At 37.3% G+C, this 23,606-nt stretch overlaps 1 protein-coding gene across 1 annotated transcript in view; it reads left to right on the top strand.

Annotated features, from left to right (window-relative positions):
- Window positions 1-23,606, top strand: part of LOC123662263 (homeobox protein homothorax) — a 196,947-nt gene that overhangs the window by 119,768 nt on the left and 53,573 nt on the right. Inside the window, exon 6 of the mRNA XM_045597130.1 lies at window positions 122-220. Coding sequence (XP_045453086.1) covers window positions 122-220 — 99 coding nt within the window. The remainder of the gene's footprint in view (window positions 1-121; window positions 221-23,606) is intronic.

The raw sequence follows: 23,606 nt of genomic DNA, 5'->3' as shown, positions 1-23,606 counted from the left end.
ATTTCGTAATTGATGATACATGTTTACATAATTTTAGCGCAACTTTCCTAAGTTATTTACCTAATTACAGATAATTGCGGTGTATTTATATGTGTTTTAATTATTATTATGTTTGTTTCAGGTAAATGGTGTGGATCGAGGCGGGAGTGGTCCTCGCCCCCGGACGTGGCGAGACGGGTGTACTCCTCAGTGTTCCTGGGCAGCCCCGGTGAGTACCCAGGTATGTCGACCGCATCTAAGTATTTAATATTTTTACATAATTATATAATATATAATAAACAACCGTTCTGGTTCAGTGAAATATGTACTCGCCTAAACACAGTTTGTTGGTTCGATTCCCGTAAGGGACAGATATTTGCATTTGTACAAGTATTTGTTTCTAGTCTTAATTTCCTCTCGTGGTTTTCGAAAACGTGTCTCGGGGAGCACGTGAAGCTGTCGATCCCGGTTTTTATTATAGTCATCTAATAGTAATTATTACTGATTGTAGAGAAATTATCCTCCTAACCGCAGTAGAACAGCGTGGTGGGTTGACATCCAACCCCTGTCATGTAGGTGCGGTGTAGTAGTAGGTACAGGCAATACTGTGTCCGTTTGATTGAGAATAATCTTCTGATTCTACTTTTTAAAGTTCTTTCTGGCAGAATATTATTCATCAGGTATCGTCAACATTTAAATTATTATATAAATTTTTTAACACAATCATCATCATCATCATTACAGCCTATACAGTCCACTGCTGGACATAGGCCTCCACAAGTTTACGCCACAGATAACGTGAACTCATGTGTTTTGCCCATAGTCACCACGCTGGGCAGGCGGGTTGGTGACCGCAGTACTGGCTTTGTCGCACCGAAGACGCTGCTGCCCGTCTTCGGCCTGTGTATTTCAAAGCCAGCAGTTGGATGGTTATCCCGCCATCGGTCGGCTTCTTAAGTTCCAAGGTGGTTGTGGAACCTTGTTATCCCTTAGTCGCCTCTTACGACACCCACGGGAAGAGAGGGGGTGGCTAAATTCTTTAGTGCCGTAGCCACACAGCACAATAACACAATATTTTAGTAAAATTCAAATTTTAATTTCGGTTAAAATAAATAATACACATTATATTTAGTAGCCGCGGTGCTTGTCCGTCTGCGCGGAGTTTAATTATGTGTTTACGAACACTCCTCACTGTCAGAGATGCGATGACACTCGATGACAGTCAAATCGCTGTCGTTATGAAGTGTCGAAATGTCGAGACAAAATGTTCTGCGTGCGGAAGTTGCCTTTGTTTTATTGTAACCTTGAAAAAAATATCTCTTATGGGTTCTTGGACAAGTGTTTCGATCTCGATTTTGGAAATAACACCATACTTAGCTTATCCACTAGGAAGCTTAGTCCGCCATATTGTTTAATTATAGAATATTCGTGAAAATTCTAAATTTCGTTTATTTACTATTTAAGTTTTTTTTTGATTGCTTTATTTTTATTGCTTGTTATTTATATTATTAATATGATAAAGATATCCTGTTCGTATTCATAATTCTAATCGTGATTTCCCATTCATAGAAAATTTTGTGGAACAGTTGTTTGAGGCAGGTTGTGGACCGTAAGAGAGCCAATTCGTGAGAATTTAACATTAGCTGTTAAGTAAGTTGTCTTAAGTGACAAATTATTACCCACGGAATAAAAATGTTCGTCCAGATTTCTAGAAATATAAAATAAAGAAATAATTATTAATTCAAAGATACGGTTCTGTGACACACGAACAGACAGTGGCGGCTTTATAATGCAATTAAAAGGTATTCGCAAAGCTATTTTTGGTTCCCTTACAGTAAACAAGCAATTAAATTTAATAACTTTAAATTTTAATAACTCTAAATTTAGTAATAATTTATTTTTTAAATAAAACATTACAACGTTATAATATGCAAAATTAATAATTACAAATAAATTATGTTATTTTTAAATTATCGTATGTTAATGTTTAAATGTTATAAAAGTTTTATCGATCAATGTTCTTATCTCGGGAACGAGAGCGATATTCAAATGTTCATGATAGCGAGCAGGTTGCGATACAATCTGTAATCAATCTTATTGCTATCGCTAACGTTCAACTTATTTAGAAAAATGTATTCAAAAGCCACGCATCCGAAACTCCATCGTTCACGTTAAATAACATATGACATCGATATGCCAGCGCCATCTATTGACCCATTCGTAACAATAAAAACTGGGACCGCGTATCGACGATCGAAATCGGACGTTATGCGATACGCGTAGAGATACAATTGCGATAACGGAGCGATGCACTTGCACCGTTACGGCGGACACGTGACCGGTAAATCTGTCTCCCTCCCGCTAGTGCGTTTGACGTATATCTGTCTCACACGGATTGTAATACATCAGCTCCATTGCCCGTTTCCATTACACTAAATCAATTACCGGCCGTCGCTCGCTCGACGGCCGCGCCGATCTCGGACACCGCTGCCGATGAAACTACGACCGTCTTTCGACTTTCATCGCGAAAGTAATACTAGATAAAAGAATTATATTATCGTACTATAGTCTGAAATGGAATCGGATGAAGCGGAGTCGATTTATTCGGGGCTTCGTTACGATTCAGATTTTTATCTAACGAGCGCCGCGCAAGACGGATCGCAGTGGATCGCCGGAGCTCCGACAAAAACTGCGAGAGTGGGACGCTCCGAGGCAATCGATTCCGTCCTCGGCGGGAAAGGAACGAGCGAGCGCGCGCGATCGCGTCTTTACGAGGCGTAAAAGAGATAAAACAATTCCTTATGTCGCTATTCTTAAGTCGTTCGTGCGCTCGAAACGGCACTTTAGTGGCGGACATTACGGTCGCGATTTGCTCGTCGTTAGAGCTCGCCGACGGTCGTCGGCGCTGTGACGAAATGTTATAACTTCATTTGAATGTCTAAGCGATAGCGCACTTAGTGGCGTCAATGAGAGGGTTCTTTTTAGTTCGGATCGGGACGGGCGCGCGCCGGTCGCCATGGTGACCCGCTGTGCTGGAATGCCCGTTTAGATGCAAGAGCTGAATCAGAGCTGCCCGCATCAGTGATGATTTTCACATAAATTAGAATAATGTTATAAAACAAGTCTCTTAATGTTATGCTCATGTCGTTTCAATGTTGATCATATTGTCGAGATACATCAGCACAGACAAATAATATATACATAAACAAGTGCTTGAATGTTTTCATTTAATTTAATTTTTAATAGGTATATTGAATGCATTGGAGATAAAAAAAGATAACAAATATTTTTTCACATCGCTAAAACGAATTCAAATCGACTATAATTAAAGCGCAGCGGTTTCTTATAAATGAACACAATTATGTCCCTAATCTGTTTATTAAACATCTGCTTATACTTTTATTAGGTAACTTCAAATATAAATTGTATTCCGTTAATTTAATTTGTAGGTGTACTCCTTCAGCTAATGCGGTATCGCGGCGCTCATTTATCAAATCCTCGGCAACATAATTACACGGGACTCAAACTTACTTTGAAAATGGAACTAATTTTTAATATTCCCATTTCCAATTCACGCTTAAGACGCGAAATTAGAAACCGACAGAGACGGGTGCGGCGCGGCGCGCACGCGAGAGCGGGCGAGCACGAAATTGCTCAATTTGTGCTCAGCTCATAACGCGCCTCGGGTTCCTTTTTCAAAAAATCCAATGAGATCGATCGCTCGCCATGTCCGCAAATTAGAGCGGGAATCGTCGTTCGTTAACGCGTGCCGCGTGCCGATAAGACGTAACCGCCGCGCCGTTGCCACCACGACTCGCGTCCCTGGCGACGTCGCCAGAGCGTCCAGAGTCCCTCGCTGACTTTATCTCTCATCTACGCCACGAGACTCAAAGCTCACCGCTCGAGCGCTAAGATGCATTTCAGTATTAGCGGTCTCGAGGCGCTCATTTCGCTCGAACCTTTTAAAGCGCACTCGACGCGGTGCCGGTCCGGGGTCAGCCGCGCGCGAAAATTGCACTCGCGGCTCTATTCACGAGCCGGTGACCGGACTCGCAGCGTCCGCCATTAACCCGAGCCATCTATCGATACGAGCTCCGAGATAGCGAATTTCGTTCCGAGACAAGTTTTCAGGCCGGCTAAATTACTCCGAGTCTTGGGCGATTTAAATAACTGCCGGCGATTCGTCGCAGCGTCTAAACGAGCGTTAAAACGTTACTATGTAATGACCATCGATCGAGATCCGATACGGGGCGGATCGGATCGGATATATTTATAAACTACCGGTTTGTTTACTGTAGCCGTATTTTTATGCGCCGTGTAGTGTTCGCTCGGCGGCGTCCGTTCCTAATAATCGAGACGATTTTTATCGACGCTTATAGTTTTTATCGGTTACTTAATAAAGCGAGGCGACACGACACGGCGAATTAATAAAACGTACGCGGAAGCGCAAGCGTCTTACGGTCGTAAAAAGATCGTCGTAAAACCGGCGATATTAATAATGAGCTTACGTTTCCGCGATATCTTCGAACGGGGCAGTGATGTATAGCTTCTCGATTGTCTCGGTGTCCACTCGATGGCGGAGCTAGTAATCGATGAGGTGTACGAGTCGCTCGGGTATCTCGATTTTTAATGCAGCCACTCGGTGGTCTGTTGCGTGAGAGTGCAATTTGTAAGTTTCGTCTCACCGGCGCGCCGCCCTGACCTCTCACCCTTGAGGTATGCGAGGCACGGAGAGACCGATTATATGCTAATACAAGAATAAGCCTCCATTTACGTAAACGGAATTTACAGATTGGTTCACGGTGGCCCGTCGAATAGAGACGCCGTGTTCGTTATGATTGTACAGCTGGGGACCTGCTGAACTTGTCGCAGTTTTACCGTCATGAATTAATTTAGCTTGAATTGCACATCGGGATACTATTATACCCATTATATAAATTCTACTAGCTGACCTGGCAAACTTCGTATCGCCTTATTTTTTTTCTTAAATATAATAATTACATATATCAAAACAAAATATACCCTATCTTTCAAGGTGGATCAAACTGCACACGGTGTGCAAATTTGATTAAAATCGGTTAAGTAGTTTAAGAGTTCATCGCGGACAAACATTGTGACACGAGATTTATATATATTAAGATATTTTGTCTAATACTTCCAGGACCGATGCATAAATAACGAAGTGGAGTATTACTTGAGTAATAAGGAAAATAATACAGCTTTTGTAACGTCGCAGAGGAAGTTGCGGTTGTTCCTCACTTGTTCTTTGTACATATTATTGTATATACCCACATACATATATACTTAATATGTACGTGCTCCGCGTATTGGTCTTCCGTGTATTATCATGTCAAATTTCATTAAATGCTATTGAATGCTTTTAATTTATGACTGTTGACATTAAATACTATATTTTTTGAATTCGTCTGTTAATGTGCCAACTCGAATACTTACAAAAGACGATGAGTTATGTAGTCGTTTTTGTTCTCAGTTCATAATAGTGTGTTAAGTTGTACGCTTATTGTTTTTATAATATTGTGAAACTGTAAAAGCCTGCGATAAGTAACGTAGGCGGTTATGATCGATAAGTTCTCGTTCGAACCGAGATAACTGTAATTGGTCAAACGTGTTTTATAGAAACAAGAGTGGGCGAAGTCGAGTGGCCAAAATATGTGTCACTCGGAAACGGCGGAGTCAAGAGCAAGGGCCGCCGAGGCCGACTCGAAGCGCGAGTCGGAACAGAGCGAGGCACACCCACGTCTTCATTAAAAGCACTCGCTTATCGTTAAAATCGATCTCGTTACGAACAATGAAACGCGTCGAAACAAAAACCGACCGAGCGGTGAACGAATACGAGAAATATAATCGGGCGAACGTCGCACCAAATAAAATAAAACCTCAATCAAAAATCTTAAGGCATTCGGTATCATAACCGGAGCGGTGCGTCGACCCGGCCGCCATACGAAAACACCGCCGTGTGAGTTACACGACCGCGACGAAAAAAACAACAAAACTATAATAATGTAACGCACTAAGTATCCGTCTTAAAAATACGCCTCGGTGTCCGTGCGCGCGTCGCGGCATCGGCGCGGCGGTGGAAACGAGCCCCCGCGGCGCACGGGATTGTGGACCGTGGCGCGGCGGCGCAGGGTCGAGAATGCGCGGGGGCGGGACGGGGCGCGGGCCGGGGCGGGCGGGGCGGCGGCGGCGGGGCGCGGGGCGGCGTGATGGATGGCCCAATCAGGCGGCGTGGCGTGCCGGCCGCGCTAATCGAGCAGTGCGCCCCGAGAGCCGGACGCACACACGCGCACACCGCGCACGAGACGAGGCCTCGATTACGCGTAAAAGCGCATCGAGAGCCTTTCCCGAGATATGTAGCCTACCTACCGCGGTCCGGCGGAAAATCGATGAAAAACAGCCGAGAACGCCCCTCAAACAAACATGAGTAACGCCGGCTACGTCTATCCGGCCCGGATCGATAGCCACCAACTGTTGTAAACAAGCGGACGGGAATTGGGGAAAAAAAGCTAGGAACGCTCGCCACCCCGTGGGGCTATTAACGGCCACGTGACTAATTTTAGGAGCTGTCACTCGCAGCGCCCGAGCACGTGGGCCTGGCTGGGCCGACCTCGATCCACCGCACCGCCTCGCCGCCTGTTTGTCTATAACCAACACAAATACATTCTGCAAACACATTATTCCCATCACCACGCTCACCGAAGCACGTAAAACTGCTCCCTCCATTTCATACTCAAATCAACTACACAACACTTTATCATCGACACACTTAAAAACCAATACTTAGGCCTACATAACAATCGACGCATCTCAAAAGCCCGAAGAGCGTCGCCCGTTTTCTCACGATCAATCCCGTAAGACGTTACTCTAAACAAAACATCGCCAATTTGGTCCCATTAAACTCGAGTCACCTGTAAAAAACGGAGAGAACCGGCGACGATTCATTACGAAACGGACCTCGAGCGGCCGATATAAATCAACGGACATTGCATTTCATCAAGGGACCTTTCTCCGACTAATCCGGACAGAATTAAAACGAATCTAATGAAACTAAGTATATGACGAACAAAAAAAAAAAAAAAAACGACACGGCATCGAGATGCCCTACGATCATTTTAACTTTTTTCCAGTGTTCGCTCTCGGGCCGAACGTTTTTTATTATTATTTTTAATTCTGTCTCTTCGTCTTGTACATTTTTTTTATCTGTTTGCCTTTTCATAAATATTTTAAAATCGGATTCAGCCGGGGACGGGCGAGGCGAATGGATTAGGACTTAGATATTTTCGGGCGCGTAATTTATTCTCCTCTTTGTTGAGATATGAATAATGTGAGCGAATGATAAATCTGCTCCACAGCGGCTCGCGCTCAGACGTCGGAACTTGGCGTTTGCTTTAATAGTTTCCGCTTTGCGTTCACTATCTGATGCGATGTGCCGTTTGATACATTTGTTCGACGATTATTAAGATCAAGTAAACTCTGTATGACTCTATTGTTAGTTAGGTACCTACTTATACCTAGGTTGGTAACATAATAATGTTGTAAAAGTGAAAGTAGCAAGAAGTATTTGTATTACTTTATTAACACTACAAGATAAATAAAACAAATTATTACGTCTCTTTATGTCCTTTAGAGAGCGCCACGTTCAATATAATGTTACACTTTATAGCATACTAGATTTTACCCGGCTTCGCTCGCATTGGTTTTTTAAATAAAAAGTATCCTATGTTACTTCTAATACCTCCAAGAATATGTGTACAAAATTTCATGATGATCGGTTAAGTAGTTTTCGCGTGAAAGCGTAATAAACAAACCTTACATTCACATTTATAATATTAGTAGGGATAAGCTCAATTGTCTAAATATACAAGTAGTTTAGGAAAACATACGTACGTACCTACATAAATACATATACACATAGACTGCTAAAATCTTCCCTCCTTTTGACTTTTCATTTTGAAAACCTACTGAACTGATTACCATAAAACTTATCATACAGTAAACTAAATATGTAAGGTAAGAAAAAGGCTACCTTTCATCACAAAATTGACACGGGACTGGATTATGCAGCAACAGAAAATATTGTTTGCAAAATACATATCTTTTGGTATATAATTATTAACAGCACCTAATTGTGTTTGCTCGCAAACGAAAAAAAAAACCGACTTCAATTACATCGACAAGTAATACAACGTAAGTATACGAAAAAAATAGTCAAGTAAATACGCATTATCAAAGATTACTCCAAAAGTTGTAATCAGATCTCGATTAAATGTGACCACATGACACACCAACTTTCGATTTAAAAAAAAAAAATATAAAAATCGGTCCACACTGTAAAAAGTTCCGAGGGTTCCCACCCAGGTAACTATCTCCATTTTTGGAAGTCGGTTAAAAAAGGGAACAACCACCTCCTTTTATACAATACTAGACGTTTTTTGCAGTTTCGATCATATTTATGGCATCTCTTCTTGCACTGTGATTTACTGCGCTATATATTTTTAATCTATGCTACCTCTAAATCATAAATCTTTTTAACAGTAAGTGAATAATCAAAAACGATTCAGTAGTTTCACAGTCTGATAACAAACAAACAAACAAACAATTCCTCTTCATAATAGATAGGTACAAAGTGTTATCCGTTACTTTTAATATATATTTTAATATGATAACAATATTAACATCCTTTTGTCTATTGGTATATAGGTATAAATTACGAGTCATGTTGTTTGATCGCGATGGACTCCTAAACTACTTAACCGATTTTAATCAAATTTACACACCGTGTGCAGTTTGATCGAACTTGAAAGATAGGCTATAATTTATTTTGATATATGTAATTATTATATTTAAGAAAAGAAATAAGGTAGGACGAAGATCGCCAGATTTTGATATTGTCGTTTGTATTAACAAATTTATTCGTAGTTTTTTTGGCTTACTTTTGCTTCCTAATTTATTTATTTTATTAAGATACATGAAATAATAATATAATATAATGGAATAATAAATTACAATCACTAATAATAATATGTCACAAACTCATTCGAAAATTCGATAATTATTTATAATTGATTAACTTCTATTCTGGCTAGTCGTGCTATAGGCACACTAATTTGCTTTTATTAGCGTTTAGTACTAAACCGTCGTCATGCGACCATTTCACTAGCGTATCGAAATCTTGGAGCCAATAAATACTTCTCTGTATATTGAATAAACAACGTGAAACAATAACTTTGTACCCCTTTTTACGAAAATTCCTCCGACGGAGGACTGTGAAATTTCACACACAAGTTGTATACATAGAGGAGTGCAGAATGTTAATATATTTTTTTTAATTTTGCATAAAAAATAAAATTAAATTAAAAAAAAACTATACACACTATCACCTATATGTATTTGACACACACGATATGTATTTGACACACATGCGTCAATCAAATTGAGAATAGATTATAGACTATCTATAGATTGATAGTGTTTGTTTTTACTGAATGTCAAACATTATAACTAATACATTTATATATATGTTAAAACTTATAAGTTATATTAATTATAGTCGAATTTCGACCACTGGACGATCACTAGTAAACTTTAATAGGAATAAAATCAAAGGAATTAAATCCTTCCAGTACAATAACAAAAGCTTAAAACTCTACAATAAAAAAAAAAAAAAAAACATAGAAATTCCCATAAAAATGATTGAAATTCTTATAAAAGTGTTCGGAGGGTAAAGCACGAGATATTTGAAATATGCGCTCTTAAAAAGCCCTTAACGAAATTATTAACTTAACACAAAAAAAGGGTAACAGACAAAAAAAATCTCAAGATGATGTACTGACGTCAGTTCTGACAGCTCGTAGCTTTGTTTGATCGAAATTATAGTAATTTTATAAAATGGCCATCTACTTAGAACGATTAGAATTGATGTTGTTAGAAAAAATTAAATTTACAGATTTTTAGAATGATTTGTAATAGATACGGAATGTGGGGAATGCGGTCACGGCCGGTCGCGGTAATCTCTGACACCGCTTGCTAGAGTTAGTTCTAAGACATTTTTACTTCGTACATAATTATATAGAATACCTACTCGATGATTGAGAGAATTTCTTACGTCTTATTTTTTTTTTTAAATATAATATACTTATATACGGAAATAAAATATAGCCTATATTTTAAGTTGGAAAAAGTCACATATCTGTGATATCAAAATTCCATTAAAATCGGTCCTGCAGTTTCGGAGATTTTTATATAATATAGATTGAATACTTTGTGAAATGATTAAGAAAATTTTGTTTTCGATAGTGTCAGCCTATATTCAATATTTTCTTAATTTTTAAAAGGACTTCCTTATATCGCATTAGAGGACACTAAGAGCCGTCGGTAACAATTATTTTTTATCAAAAGTATGTAGAAAAATGTATAGAGGTCTTCATGGGGAAATAGAAGACCTCAAAATATATATATTTTTGGTTTGTCTGTGACTATGTCGTAAATCTTGTCCGCGTGGAATGGTGGCGCGAATGTTTCATTACACCGTTGGATCGTAATTTCGATTTTCTTGGAAAAAAGGTAACCAACCCGCCATATGTTTCAATCGTTAGGTAACATTATTGATTATTGATATTAAAAATAAACTATTTTTAATATCAATAATCAATAATGTCTAATCACAAATATAAATGAAAAAAATTAAGTTACTGAACACAAGTTCGAACTTCAATTTTATACAATTAAAAAAAGTCACAACATAAATATCACAACTAATTAAATATTACGAATAATTACAAATAAAATGGCGATTGGTGGCCAAAACACTGAGCAAAATATTGCATTCAAGCAGTATTGCCTTCCTGTGGTGAGTAGGGTGACCAGAGCTTATGGGGGAGTGGGGGTAGATTCGGCAACACTTGGAATGCTTCTGGTGTTGCAGGCGTCTATAAGCTGCTGTAATTGCTTATCATCAGGTGATGATCTTGTATAAAAAGTGGGTCGTAGTGATGTCTATAGTGATGTTAGTGATGTTTTATAGCCTATTTGGTTTTTGACATAAATAAAAATAAGTACATTTTCGAAAACGTTAGACGATTATTCCCCAAACACAATAGCTACTTCTATCAATGCTATAGTTATTCAGTCAATTTAGAATTTTGGTTCATTATAAATTTTAAAGTTGCTAAGGTACATATTGTTTATATACAAATAAACACAGATAATTAAGGTATATATAACGTGATTTCTCATTCGTATTATTTCTCATTCATTGTTTTTTTTAAGTAATAAAAAATGTCATTTCTTATCCCATGCACCGGTAATAACGTGCACTACCTAAACTCGACAGTACAACCTTTTTTTGTCGCCGAGCAATATTTTTGCATCAATATAAAGACCTTACTTCTTGCTTTAAACGTAATAATGAGCGTGTAATAAAAATCGTAAATTTATTCGATGTCCTTTCCTCCCCGTAATACGATTTCTTATTCGGACTCTCCTTATTAAATAAACTTTGAAAACTAAAATTATGTCCCCGCACGAGGACCGATCACAATAAAAACGGGGATTTGACAAGATTAAAATTGTAATTCAAGTTATTTTTGACGTCCGTCTTATTGCTTTTTCGCTACGGGTCCGAGATTTTTTTTAAACCCACGGAGGCAAAGTAATCCGACTTCGAGACGAATAAATTAAAAAAAAGAAACGTAATAATAAAAATAAATTGCACGTGGAATATGTAAATTAATATAAATGCTACTTGTTAATAATTATACGATGTGTCATTATTTTTTACTCGACAACGATTTTGAGTCAGATGCACGTCTCGAATTTTTTACGTTTCGATAAGTTTAAACCGGCAATAAAAAGTAGGTACGACGTATGACTAACTTAATAAAAATACGTCCTCCCACCATATTTGTACGTTTATGATATTTTATTACAATATAAACCATTTGTAAAACGTCGAAAAAATAAAGTGTGTTATGGCAATAAAGTTGCTTGAAAGGATTAAAGAAAGAGTTCTCATTACGAAGGTGACGGATTTGATAACTTTTTTACGAAATAAAATATCTACTTTGGCACAATCTCATCCTCTTTGTGATATTTTAAAAATTTATGCTTAAAAAAATATTAACAAGAAAAAAAAAACCAAACGCAATGGCCGCTTTTTCGTTTCCCGCCTCACTGTCAATATCCATTTCGTTCGAAATCTGAAATGCGGTTGTAATTTAAATTACTTAAGAAGTTCTTGACAAATAAAATTGAATGTAATTCTTGACGAATACATTCATGTACGAGTAATATAAATTGTAGGAAATTGTTACAGAACATTAATGCACTCGATTGTCTTATAACAGTGACATTTTGTTTCCCACATTTTGCGCAGTCGGCTGCACATAACTGGCAACACTAACCGTAGAGGCGATCACGGCCGCCATTACTAGAGATTACCTCTAATGTAATGTGTTGGTGATTTGAAATAATCACGCAGAATACGTAGACAAGCAGTCATGTAGCCATTTAATCAATACCGATGTATAATGGAGTTGTAATAGCAGCTTATTCCGTTTGAAATACGCGAATATTAACAATAATATACAAAAGAGTTTACATATCATTGTTGGCGCGTAAACCGCAACGTTTGCGGTAATGAGAACTGGTCGGTTAGAAGCCAGTGTGAAAAAAAGAATAAAATTGACAAACGCGTATAATAAAATAGGTACTAACGAGAGCTAGCAAAGCATAATAACGCGACGGCTGTTAAGAGTTGCGGTGGGACCAAACTATGTGCTCGACCGCAGGGCGTTTTGTCCTGCAGTCACGGTAAAAGAAATCTAGCCCCAGGAACGCTTCGACCGCCATAGCCCATAACAGAGCATTCCTTATTTAAATTGCGCCGCCGCGGGCCTTAATAACTTACGCTTTACAGAATACTTACTTATAAGTAATTGAATTAATTCGGTTCCTTAATCGATTTTTGCCATTGAGTACCGCTACTCGCAGGTAGATGGCGCTGCGAATATACAGTTGTTTTAAATAATCTTTCCACATCTGAAATAACAACGCATATTTATTTATCCGTGTATATATATATCTCTTGGTTTATAAATAAGAAATAAATAAATAGTTCGTATATTTTTCTCGTGAATGACGCAGCATCTTCACCGCGAAAACAATCACACGAAGGTGGCACCACACCCGAAAAGCATAATGATATAGGAGCTGCTTATAATACATTCCATATTCTGGGATCGTAATTGAACATCGTATGCAAATGTGGCGCGCGCTCGCCATCTCTTTAATATTTATGGTACTCTGGTACTTTCATACAGAGCAGGTGGTAGGATCGTGCTCTACTTATGTTATTTGTTTATATATCTCGTTTAATGGTATTTATCGTGTATCTATCTCCGCGTACACAAATATAAAATGATCCCGTTTAACGTGTTTAAAAAGTTTCTTTGTTACAAACGGTGATAAAAGAAGTATTTACGAATACGTAAAAACAAGATTAATTAAAGCGAGATGATCTCAATCCGTTCCCAACATTGTTCCCGACATCGCTTCGGCGAAGTGTTTGTACATCATTAGACTCATCCCATAAATCTCTATGATTTCGCATAAATTTACATTTTAACGGGTGTCGTCGCGACACTCGCCGCGGAACATTTAGCGTTCCTTAAAATTAGAACAAAAGATATGCGACTTCAATCAACACGTCGTTACTGTTCGCATGCAATCGTTTTAAAGCGTATTATCGCATATTACATCTTTACAACATGAGTTTTGATAAATATATTTAAAAAGTATAAAATTGTCATTTTAATATCAGTTTAAATGTCATTTAAATCAGAATCACTAGTATAAATAACCGTCATTATTTATTCCAAGTTTTAGGTGAATAATTATACTATTCCTGTTTGTTTTTAGTTTTATTGTTTGTTTTCCGTAGATTACCTAAAACTCACCCTTCGCCTAGCGATAGCAGAAAGCTATCCATATGTACAGAGCGGGCGGCTCCGACCGAATTTCACGGCAAAGCGTTTCCGAACGAACGCGAACTGTAATTAAAAACAAACGGCCGCGCCATTGTTTACGTTGTGAACGTACAGCCTTTTGTGCCACTGTACCGTGATGACTCAGCGAAAACTTCGTTTAATCCGCTCAATAGATATAAATTAATTTATAATGAATTGTCAGGACTCGTGCCTTTAAAGTTAATCATTAAGTAATTGATATACTGCACTTTGATGTATGTGTGTCATATCGAATGCGATCGTGGCTTATTTATAGTTTTTCATTTGTAGGTTTATTTAATATTCTTCGAGAGAGACTTAATTACAAAATAAATTCTAATTTGGTTGATAATTTATTTAATAGCTAATTGGAAGTGTTGTTGTAATAGATATATCGTAATTACGGCGTTTTGATTGCATTTTTTTTTTTGTTGACGATAATAATTTATCAAAATTTATGATTTAGTCATATGTTACGAAATCATAAAAGTCTCGTTAAATCTGTCGTGAAGCACTATCTGTGCGTTTGAGATTAAATTAGGCATTCAGACAGTTGTCGCCTATTCTATATTTGACGCGATACATCACGCGCGTAACGAGGTGGGCGTCTAGCCGCTAGAGCCGGCGCGGTGCCGAGATCTCGGGCTCCGTCGTGGAAACTAGGAATAATTAGTTCACAGGCCCGATACACTGGACTCTGTCAAAGAGGTAGCGAGCGTATTCGAGTCGAGAATGTAAACGAACGGAATAAACCTGAAAAACTAATATAACGCGCCGGTTCGTATAAACCTTCCAAATATATATATCTTTTCTAACAGGCCGGCTTTTGCCGACCTATTTTATGCTCGAGTTGGGCAAAGGTCCACGTAGGACATAAATAAACGGGCGCTCTTAATTAAGCCCCAGTAAACAAGTACCAGGAAAGCATAACAGGCGAGCAATTACTATTTGGCCAGCGTGTCGGGCGGCTTATTACGCGGCAAATATATTCGCTTATTTATGCACGCAAGACGCGCGCACCAAAAACGCGCGCCGACATCAATCCCGCGTTAATCCCTGGATTATTTGCGAAATGAGCAAAACTGCATTTAACGATGCGACGCTCGGCCAGTTATTTTAGTCGAAATAAATAATTTCAAATACCGCCGCCGCTCGTGACGCCCTCCGCACTGACAGTAATATTTGTTTTTCACCTGATTTATTCCGCAGTCACGGCTAACGCCGCGCAGCTATCGTAAACTATTCGGTTTACGACCTCGCAGATAATGACCGACCGCTCAATTAGAATAGAGCAATTCCAAATTTAATATCGGCTCCCGATGACGCATGCGTCACGGTGACATTCTCACCGACGTGACTGTTTCGCTAGCACGGCACATAAAAGTGTCAGCGGCCGAACTATACGGTTTACAGTTGCGCTTTACCTGTTCAACTATTCCAACTATTTCCTTTTTACACCCTAGTGTCCTCAAGTGATAACTTGAGACGCAAATGAGCCCAAATTTAAAGCCCTAATATTAGTTATTTTCGACGTACCACCGAGACTATATATTCATTTTAATTATCGCATCATTGTGACGCACATCACGTTATCGGACTTAGGAATATTGAGTTGTCAATGCATTTCGCTCCTGCTATCTGACTAGTTTGCTTCATTATCAATAATGCAAATTCAACAAATAATTTCATCTCAATTTGCCGATTTCGTTCCTCTGTCATTTCCGTCGCACACCACAACCTATTAACATGGCGACGTAATGAAGTATCCGTGAAGATTTATCGAGCCATTATATTATTTTAATAACCTTAAAAACCTTAATATTCGTTTCGCGTACCGTTCGATGGCGGTCGTCGGATGGAAATTTTGTCACGTTTTTATTCAAATAACAATTAGTTGCAGGCCAGAGTGACCGAGACCAGCATTCAGAACTATTTTTGTATGATTGTAGCCGGAACTGGACGCCGATTAGAATTGTACTAGCCATAGGAGCGCAGAGCCTCGGCCCCGGCATCGCAGCATGTGAAGTGTCGGCAGTCGGTCGACCTAGCCGTAGCCAGACTTGTGAACGAAATGCGGTTATTGTAACCGTTCAGATTATATTTTGCATTCTGCAACGAAGTCACGATGTACTTAGCTAGACGTCTTAAACGTTTATCATTCGAATAATGTCAGCGGATAGCTGTATTTTAAACAAATCATAATAGCACTCCTACTGTAATGAACGAGTCGAGTATCCTTTTTGACATCGCGTCTAAGTTATGGCCTAAAGAATCTACATAGTTTCATTAAAAACGAAATCTTAATTTTTTCCTCGAACAAATAAAACAGGGAACTTAATTGATTTTAATTTTTTTTTTTTCGCTCGCAGCATCGTACCTCCGGAGAACACATGCGCCGCTCAAAACATTCTGACGTTAGTATCTTGACTGATTGGTCGCGGAGTTGCCTTAATTAAAAACCTTGTTTTCACGTACCCACGGCTTTCGTTTCAGCGACCGGCTCCGTGGTCCATAGTCCCCTGTCATAAGGGTGTAGTCTTCCTACGCTAATGGTCGAAGCGTGGTATGTGATCGTATCAGCGAAGGGCACACCGGCCGGTATCGACGATCGGTGTGTACCGGCAGGACGATGACATCGGTCTCCTTTCGATAGCAGCGACTCTTTTTGTTTTTAGTATTAATTTTCGCCTGGCGATACAAAGATGATACGGGTGCGGTCGTGCTCACTTTTTGAGTTTTTTTCATCTGCTTATAATATTCGCCACGAAGGACCCCCGCTGTTAAGTAACTTCGAGATTGCGTGATACACAATCATCATTTTTCTACGTTTTGCCAAAACAATTATCAAATAAACGAGAATTATTTTCCTTTTAAAGTTGTTTTTCTTAAATATTAACAAAATGTCTTTTTAAAATAATTTTATATAGAATTTTATCTAACGATCTATAAATAAACTAAATTTGCTTAAACACAAAAAAATTAAACTTACGATAAAATTAAATGTACGATTTTTCAAAGGGGTAAATTTTGTTCAAAGTGAAATCCATCGTTTGATGTAAGTAAACCGAATCTCAAAAATAAAACTAAACGAATGAAATATGGCCGTGTCAAACGTACAGACAAACAAACATCGGATTAATCACACAACAAGTAGGTATTATGTTACAGACATGTACCAGGCTCTCATGAGTGCGGCGGTGTTCATAAATACGCGATATGAACGGCCGCACACGCTGTAGATTAATGTTCTGGTACCGACCGGTTGCCGCTACCAGGCGTAGGCGGCTAGCCGATTACTGCCATCATCCAAGATTTTTTTCATCATTTTTTTATCTAAAAAAATTCAAAATTGCTAGTTTTTTTATTCGATCGTCATGAAAATATTTTTTGCTTAATGATAAAAAAATCGATTCACTAATAATTTTAATCTGTTTTTGTTGAAAAAAAGTTCCTTTAAAAATACACTAATAATTTTTACTGCGTATGCGCAGTACAGTGTGTAGCCTTCCTATTCTTGCATTATATTTGCATATAATTTTCAAGTACTGCGTTCATAAATACATATACTTTTCAATTTATAGTTATGGGAGCTACAGATAGGAATTCAAGGGATATGAAGATACTACATTATGTTATAACAGGACTTAAATAGGAAACTTCACATAACGTTCGAATTTTCTCTGTTACATAAAACACTCTGATTACTAATCGTTGTATTTTTAAGGATCCATTTAATATTTCGAAATTTTTGTTGCCAGGTAAATGACTAATTTTTGTTTTTAATTTTATTTTTTATATGTAGTAACAATTCTGTAAACATATTGTCATATAAAGAAATTTCAAAAATGGTGGGACAGACGAAGAGAGTTATAGCTAAAAAAATTAATCTGCGAGTGTCCATCGAGTACTGATTTTTTTTTGTTTCTTGTTTTTATATCACTAGGTCGGCAAACAAGCGTACGGCTCACCTGATGGTAAGCGATTACCGTAGCTTATAGACGCCTGCAACACCAGAAGCATCGCAAGCGCGTTGCCGACCCAATCCCCAATCCCCCCAGGAGCTCTGGCCACCTTACTCACCAACAGGAACACAATACTGCTTGAAAACAGTATTATTTAGCTGTAATCTTCTGTAAGGTCGAGGTACTACCCCAGTCGGGGTGCTCCATATTTTGAGCAGGGAATTCCTGCTGTGCCCTACCTCAATTGAATATTGAAAATATTAGCCATAAAAATTCTGCTACACACAGCGTTTAAATAAGTAATTAGTTATTTAAAAAAATAGCATATAATTACAAATGATAGGATATAAAGTAAGTATTTAGTTTGACTAAACCTAAAACAGTAATCACTTAACCCGTTCAGCGTCTATTAGTGTATTTTTTCCCATTAATACAAGACGGGTAACTCGTTAAACTAAATGTAATTTTCATATCAAAAATTTACATTTTAAGGACCTGTCAAATAGGAATCAAATCACCGCTGATTTCGTTATAAACGTCCTCCCCCAGTTTAACCCTCTAATTCGATATTTAACTATGTTAATATTTTTATGTGGGCGAAATGGAGAATAAAATATAAGAAAAAAGGAGCACATATTAGTAGAAAAAAATATCATATAATAAGTCTTATATTTTAAAGTTAATTTCAAAACAAAGATAATATTTTAATATGTTTTATAATTATTTTCCGAAAAAAAAAAAGAAAAAAAATCTACTGTTACAATCAACCGACTTAATTTATGTCGTAAATAAATACCAATTTATTTGACAAAACGTAACAAAATTTTAAAAACACTCAGCGTCGTATCAAGTTTTAAGACGTCAAGCCGTTCGGGGCGAGGCAATAAAATAGTCGGGTATCTCACCGTATCTCCCTTAATGAAAAACCGCTGTATCTCGCAAAATCCGGCCCTCTCTTAATATATGCGATTTTTATCGAGCCCCGAAAGGACAGGGTTAAAAATATGCAAAAATCACCGCCTGGGGTGAATATTAAGCAATGAAATTTTGTATAATATTCCACAATTAAAATTCAAATTGAAATCAATGCGCGGATGAACGCCGGGGTCCACGCTTCGTGTTCAGAACGTTTGGTGCGAATCCCTAATCCCTTAATATGCGCTTTGCAGCATGGGGATTTTTAGAAGTGGAGGGCGTCGCGGCTCTGATTATATGAAGGTGTTACATTAGATTATAATGTTGGTTCTTATTATAACTGTTCTTTTAAATATGCAAGAAAAAATTAACAAACAATTACAATATTTGACTTAACGCATCTTCAACCAAAATCAATACACAGGTTAGTTGTTTACGAATGAAACTAATTAATTTAACCGGCAATATAATGTACCATTATAAGACTATAATTAAGATAAAAAGTAAATAAATTTCAGGGTCACCGCAATAATACTTATCAATTAAAAAACGATACGCATAAAAGTCCGTCCGAAATCTACACTTAAACGGTCCGAAAGACCGAGATTCGCGGGCCTCGGTGCACGAAATATTCCTGAACCGTCTCGGCACTTAATGGTCCATAAAGGCACCCCATAACTTGCCTATCAGCCAGATCATTCCAAGTGTTATTCCCTCTTAATTGGCCGTTCCGGGCGGAATCGTCAATTCGAATATTAAACTAATTTTCAATGCTCTGTAATCGCGAAGACGTGCCTCCATTGTAAGGGTTAAAATGACATTTGAAATTTCGATGTCATTTTTAATTGCGTGTAGTTCCTTTATTGTCGGGCTTTCGTTTAAATCGTTATCGTTCGGATTCCCTAAAACGAGTTTTTAATTTTGATTAAATGAGAGATTGTATTTTTTATATTTAAAAATCGATTTTGATTAAATTAATTACTCTTTTAATGACACTTTTGTGTTTATATTATTTATATTTTAAAATTTCCTTATTTCAACTATAAATTAATGAAAAATAAACTTACCGCCCTAATCCATTTCGTTATACTATCCATCTTACAATGTTTCATGTAAAGGATTTAACAGTTTAAAATATCTACGCTAGAGTTAATATCAAGTCGAACGAAGTCACAAGTAAAACAGCTCATTACAAATAAAGACGAAAGACATAAATCTTTACAGCTAGAACAGTTCCCGGTTCAGTTCTGACGACTCAGGAGCCGCGGTGATTAAGCTGGCGTTGCGTTTTCACTGCGACGGCGCCCGCTAATGTCTGACAGGCGGTTCGGCTCGTTAAAAATAAATAGCACAGTTGCAATTCTTCTGTTACGATCGCGTCACGATGGTTAATCGTTTGTCGATAAATAACTTCGTGACTATTATTTTGATAACTTTTGTTTTGATATAATTTTAATCAATATGGCTTTTAAATAGTAAAACTTAGACAAAATTTACAACTCACCCTTCTAATACCAACCCCTATTTTTTAATAGCACTTAGCGGCAAAACAACGTGTGCTGGGTCAGCTAATATCAATATAATTGTATGTTATCTTACCATAATATGATAATCATAATTTATCTAAATAGTCTTATGACATAAGGCTCTCATAGTCTAAAAGTAGAGGTTGGTGAAATATTCCTCTAAAACAAAGATATGAAGAAGGTAAATTAAAACGTAAAAGTCGGATTTATTCCAATTAGACATCCCTTAATCTTTTAAGTTGAGATAAGAACTTTTTCTGAAAGCTTCTTGTAGTTATGAAGTATCTCTTTGAAATATAAAAATCTAAATTATTAACTTCTAAAACATTTAACTTTTGAAATCATTTTTAACAATTAAAAATGTGTTTGTAAAAAAAATTTTGGATTCTGTCACGTTTATTTTGATAAAAAAAAGGAGTAATTCGTTGAAAAGAAAATGTTAACCGCTAAATATATAAACGCACTTTGCTATAATTGTTAATTAAAGAGAAAAAAAATGATTTCAATCAGCGACGCATTTAACTTCATCAAAATTTACATTTCCGCGCTAAATAATTCCGACGTAATGTCGTAAAATAACGCCGGTCGAAATTCGTAGCCAATTGGTAATTATTATAAGAATCGCCAAAAGGGACAGGAGAATTAATGACCTAATGGAATTCCGCCAGATTGCCAATAAGAGGACCATACCGAACACATTCCTATCGCCGGCACGTCATTACGTCACCCAATAAGCCCGGAGATGCAAGCGTACCCTGTATTAAAAACAATATTTTTTTTTGACGTGCCGAAAACGTACTTATGACAATTGTAATAGAGGCTGGCGAGGTGGTAATTGGAATGTTGGTCCCAGTTCGGGCGCCAATTTTAATTAGCCCCTCCGTCCGTCGGTGCCCCTCTCGTCCAGATGAGGGTGTTTGCAAATAGCGGGCCCGGCGAAGAAGCCAATCCATCAAATTGTGAGCGCATTACGACACCGCGGTTGTCGCTTTATAGGGATTGCGGATTAGACAAGTGTGATATCGATAAATCGCCTTAGTGTCGACTTTTCGTCAAAATATTAAAAAGGACACTCATTTATCTGAGTGACGTCGATCACATTACGTGATGAGCCTGAATTTATCGTGTATTATTTTAATTGAAAACGATCAGGTCTAATTTTTAAAACTTACTTCTTATGATTATCTGACAAATTTTCATTCTACTGTCGAAGACAATAACTAAAATTCCATAATAACCTAATTATCGATGATTCCCATGGGGCTGCATCACTAGCGGCGCGTGCTTTCAGTTGATTGCCGTAACTCGATAGCTCTGCACTCATTTACGCTCGTCGCTAATTTTGGGGAACATGGAGTTCTCAAGGATCATCTCTTTTACGTTGTATTGTATTTTATCTTTTGTTATAGAACTGAGTCAGGGTAATCGTAAGACCACTAATAATTACTGTATCATCATCATCATCATCAAAATAAAACTGACATCAATTAATATCGAAGAGACAATACAACGTTGGTAGTCGAAAAATTAGTCAATTAAATACGCGTGATTAGGGACAACTCAAAGTACTCGTCAGACCTCAATCAAAATTAAATATGACCTCATGACAAGCACAAGCTTTCGATCAAATTAATAATCATCAAAATCGATACTCCCAGTAAAAAGCCAAAAGATAGCACACGTTAAATCCATATAGTCTAATAGAGAACTCTCTTTTTTTTAAATCACTTAAAAACTAGACATGATATTTTTAGATAACAGGCCTCTATAATATTATTGCAACCATATTAGACTATTTAAGTTTAGGACTATAGAACAATCAAGCTTGGTCATCAAATCTTTGATCATACAATGATTATAATAAAATATAACTTAACTGAGGTAGGGCACAGCAGGAATTTCCTGCTCAAAATATGGAACAGCCCGACTGGGGTAGTACCTCAACCTTACAGAAGATCACAGCTAAATAATACTGTTTTCAAGCAGTATTGTGTTCCTGTTGGTGAGTAAGGTGACCAAAGCTCCTGGGGGGGGGGGGGGGTCGGCAACGCGCTTGCGATGCTTCTATAGGTTACGGTAATCTCTTACCATCAGGTGAGCCGTACGCTTGTTTGCCGACCTAGTGACATTATATAATACTAAAACCCTATAATTATATTTTTCCTACATACATTTTTCGTTTACCGTATGCATCTATTTAAAGATCCATTTATATTAACGGCTCCGAGATAATCATCTCCGTATATCTGTCAAACTTAGGGCCTGGTTCACCAATTATGGATAAAATTTAACCTGCAAATAAGTTACGAATAACCTTTAACAAGATATGGTAGAATAGATTGTTAGGTGTTTCGCCTTAATGAAGGAAATAAAAGCTTTAGATTCACAATTTCTAACAGAACTATGCTATTGCGGAATTCGCCGGTAAAAAGTAATAATATATCATATATAAGTATAAACTACTATGCATTGGATCTGTCATATAGCGTTCACAGAAAGCGGTCAAGTAGGTCCTAAGTGACAAACGTAGACAGTGCTGTACAAAAAACTAATTCATAACCAGCTCGACACCAACAATTTATACTACGCCAACTCGAATTTTCGATAAGTTGGTTTTCTTAATGCAACTTGAATAAATGCGTTTTTTTTTGTAATAATACAAATTGTGAAATTGCAATGAATAAATTAACTACTAAAGATACCAAATTTCAAATAAGTTTCCTAATTAATGTAAAAGGTATCATGTTTTTCCCTTTTTATAAGCCTCTATTGTAAAGTTCACTTTTACGAGTTAGCTTAGTATAAATTGCTGGTGTCGAGCTAACAGTTATAATAGGAAAAAAATCATTGACAGAATTCGCTACTGTATGTAATATAAACAATAAATAATACATGTAATAACAAAGGTACATGATAATATAATTGTAATGATAAGGCTTTTTACATGTACTTAATAAGATAACATTAATTATACATTTAAAAAAAAAAAAATGGATAAAAAGATTTTCCAAGTACACAAAAAAAGTGCCTACTAACAATAACATAGGTTAAGTGTACACTGTAAGTAGTAAGTGTACATATAATAAAAATAATAACTATAAAAAAAAACTATATGTACAATAAAATCATATCTCTATACTTAGTATAATATATGTAGGTGTGCACGTATGTAATTTAAAAAAAGAAAAAAAAAATTTGCA

This window comes from Melitaea cinxia, chromosome 18, assembly GCF_905220565.1.
Source record: "Melitaea cinxia chromosome 18, ilMelCinx1.1, whole genome shotgun sequence".
In the NCBI taxonomy this organism is placed as follows: domain Eukaryota; kingdom Metazoa; phylum Arthropoda; class Insecta; order Lepidoptera; family Nymphalidae; genus Melitaea; species Melitaea cinxia.
This window is presented reverse-complemented; position numbering and strand designations above follow the sequence as displayed.